At 36.9% G+C, this 3,541-nt stretch overlaps 1 protein-coding gene across 1 annotated transcript; it reads left to right on the plus strand.

The window, feature by feature from the left end:
• The first annotated feature begins 203 nt into the window (after positions 1-203).
• On the plus strand, positions 204-3,297 carry LOC148138121 (uncharacterized). Its single transcript, XM_087981820.1, has 2 exons — positions 204-273; positions 2,387-3,297. The coding sequence occupies exons 1-2, from the start codon at positions 204-206 to the stop codon at positions 3,295-3,297; spliced, it is 981 nt and encodes a 326-aa protein (XP_087837946.1).
• Positions 3,298-3,541: the final 244 nt, after the last annotated feature.

Raw genomic sequence — 3,541 nt, forward strand, 5'->3', positions numbered from 1 at the left:
AACTTGTCGATCTCATGAAAGAAAGGCACAGCGTGCAAAACATAAAATCTATCTGATCAACAACTGCAATAATTCCTTTTTTTTGCTTTAACTTTGATTACTTCATTATATCAAACGCTAATTACTTCCCTGGAGAATGACATGTGATATATAAAGTATAATTCTGAATAAATTGCAAAATCCTTTCAGAGCTTCTGTCCGAAATGCATGCACTATTGACAGATCTTGTGTTTGCCATCTATTACCCAGTTATTGCTGCCATCGGGGTTCCAGGTAAGACACTGTCTAGCGTTAGTAGTTCTTTCATTCAGTTCTTAGCTCCATCAGTTTTATTTTCAATTCAAAGGTAACGCTTCTCCATGTTGGATCTTTTCTTTATCATATTTGATGCTTTATTTTCCATTCATCGTTGCTACGTCTGAACATTAAACAATATGATGTTCTGTTTTGACAATGTTGTGCAACATTTTTGTTGCATTATTGGACAATCCACATAACACAAATGTAGCAATATGTCACACCAAACATAATTTCTCCCCGAAGTAGATCCGTTGTTCACGTCTGACAAAATAAATTGTATTTCTAAAATTAAAATGTACTTATGCATCAGTTAACAATCTAAGCTTTGTAAATAATATCCATTCCGCCATTTACTCTTCGCGTGCTGCAGTGTAAAGTGACAACGAGCACCCGAGCTACAAATCATCTCACAAACTTAGAACCACAACAATAAGCTCTTTTGTGGCCTTGGACATGATTCGATAAGTGTAGTTGTCCATAATCACCATTGTATAAATCCAGTTGTGTTGTGTTAAGCTGCTGGTTATACATGATCAACAGAAGTGTGTTATGGTCAAAGAAATAACTATTTTGGTGTGGAAATATCATTTGTGTGAATATGTATTCTGTTGAGTAATCTCGTTGAAGTTTTATTGTGCTCTGGTTGAATTGTCAAATTGTGATGATAGTATTTTTTAGGACTACAGTGCGATTGATCTTCACAGTGGGAAACAATGCCAACAATTGATTCAAAATCGATTGGCTTTCGCCAATGAATAATTCCAGCAAAATAAAATGAACGAATTTCCCAAAGTGAATTGTCTCAGTCACTGAGCTATTGACACAAGAAGTGTTGCTACAGTTGAAAATGACTGAACAGTTCAATGTTTCTCCCAATTCACAGGACACGGTTACACTTCAGTGTTAGCAGTTTCTGATGTGCCTAAGTATATGACAATTGATTGTTTGATTTCCTCTGTCACTACCACAGGGCACGTCTTTTCACATCATCACCATTCTCCTCATATTAGATGAAACATCAGAACTGGTGGAATCTCTAATGTGTAATTCATAATGTTTAATTACGAATATCCATTGCAGAAAATAGCTCACATTTAACACCAATGACCTACATCAGCAATGAGCAAGATCTACACTTCGTTTTATGGTAGTAGTGGGGAGGTAACATGGAAAGATCGAGAGATTATTCTGCTAATATGATCTCATCACCTGAGAGTTGCATTGGTGCAGATCGAAACGGATTATCCGATACTAATATTAGCTGAAGAGGTTGGAGTCGTGCACAGGCAAAGAAATGCTTGCAGTCTTTGCAACTTTTTTACAGAATAAATGTTATGAATAATAATTATTTATGCAGCATTCCCAAAGTCAAACGCTGTTGCCAAAAAATCGAAAGATCTCATCTCAGTTTAGCTCATAAAACAAGGTTGACGTTGAGCATTTTCTTTTGCACCTCCTTGGGTCCACCAAGAACATCTGTTTATCAACACGCACTACTTGATGTTCCTTTTTTATGCTTGTTCCCCTCAGTGCTTATTCAGGTGACTGAAGAGAAGACGTTTTGGCATCATATTTGGTCATTTGCAAAGTATAGGGGGTTCTTTATAAATATCGACAATCAACTTTAAATGAGTGAACACTTTGAGTTAATTCTAGAAATGTCACATTGCATCCTAAGCGCGTTAAAATCTTTGCTGAATATATTTTTCTCTGCACAACGTTGATGTTTCAGCATTGATCTACAAACGTACTTTTTAGAAATTTTCTCTGGTTACTGCTGTGTTATTTTTTCTGGTGGATTTAGTTTTCCTGTGTTGGAGTGGAGATTCAGTCGAGTTTTTTGTTCATTGCGTCTGTTAGGTTTCAATTGAATATTTTTCAATATACTCGTACTGATACGTTATAAACTTAACCTTGATCACTGTGCTACAATCTGGCAATACTTTTCCACTGGAAAAAGCAAAGCTTTCAATATTCTTTGACAGTTATAAGCATTGGGATCACGATGTAACATAGAAAATACAGCCGATTCAGTAACTATTTTACTCTTTCCTTCCATCCATATGTTCCTCCCCCTCTATTCCAGCTAATGTAGCAGTGGTAATGGTTCTGTATCGAAGAAGATGTGGTCTCTCCGAATGTGTTACTTATTATCTGCTATCCATGGCGGTGACAGATATCCTCGTCATGATCAATGCTGTAATATTAAACAGGATTGCTTCTGTCTACTTCCCATTCAGTTACTTGTCTGTAACGCCAGTGTGCGCTGTGCGTACTGTCTTGATTTTTATCGCAATTGATAGCTCTGTCTGGTTAACTGTTGCTTTCACCTTTGATCGTTTTGTGGCTATCTCCTGTCAGAAGTTGAAAACAAAATACTGTACAATAAACGTGACAGCGCGGGTAACAGGAATCGTTTCTGCATTGGCCATTCTGAAAAATATCTTCAAATATTTTCAGTTTGAACCACAGTACATAATTAATGGGGTACCGTGGTTCTGTGTCATAAAAGCAATATACTATACATCACCAGCCTGGACTGCATATGACTGGATACGATCCATTTTAAATCCTTTTCTCCCATTTTTTCTCATTTTACTACTTAATGTATTGATGGTGAGGCACATTCTGATAGCCAATAGGGCACGTAGAAGACTCTGCACCCAGAAAAATGTACTGAATCAGATTGACCCAGAGATAGAGAAACGGAGAAAGTCCATTATTTTACTATTTGCCATCTCGGGCAATTTCATTCTGTTAAATTTGCTTTACTTTGTGACGATCCTGAATGTCCAAATTGCGCATGCTACTTATTTGACAGGTTCCAATGTCAGTGATTCTACGTTTATTCTCCAAGAGACCGGATTTATGCTTCTGCTATTAAGTTCCTGTATGAACCCGTTTATTTATGCTGGGACACAAAGTAAATTCAGGCAGGAGTTAAAGACTGGTTTAAAATATCCGCTGAAAATATTGGGTGAAACATTTAAAATATAAACGTGGCAAAACGTAACAGAAATTGTAAATTACGCTCCAGAATATATATTTCTTGTGAATATCATAAAAAAGGCCCACTTGGAAGACACACTGTGTTTTAAGTCCTTGCAGGACATGCCATTTTATACGAGTGTGTGAAAACAAAAGTACACATATTTACATCCGTACACAGACACAGACACACACACACACAAACACACACACACACACACACACACCTATTTTTGGGTGACGAATTTTCCCC

Source organism: Chiloscyllium plagiosum, unplaced genomic scaffold, assembly GCF_037043375.1.
Source record: "Chiloscyllium plagiosum isolate Xiang-an unplaced genomic scaffold, Cpla_swu_hap1 HiC_scaffold_41, whole genome shotgun sequence".
In the NCBI taxonomy this organism is placed as follows: domain Eukaryota; kingdom Metazoa; phylum Chordata; class Chondrichthyes; order Orectolobiformes; family Hemiscylliidae; genus Chiloscyllium; species Chiloscyllium plagiosum.

What these genes read in the sequence shown, in the direction of transcription:
- LOC148138121 (XM_087981820.1), top strand. Translation starts at nt 204, where the DNA reads ATGCATGCACTATTGACAGATCTTGTGTTTGCCATCTATTACCCAGTT. An exon ending in TGCTGCCATCGGGGTTCCAG is followed by an intron (nt 274 to 2,386) that starts GTAAGACACTGT and finishes CCTCTATTCCAG; the next exon opens with CTAATGTAGCAGTGGTAATG.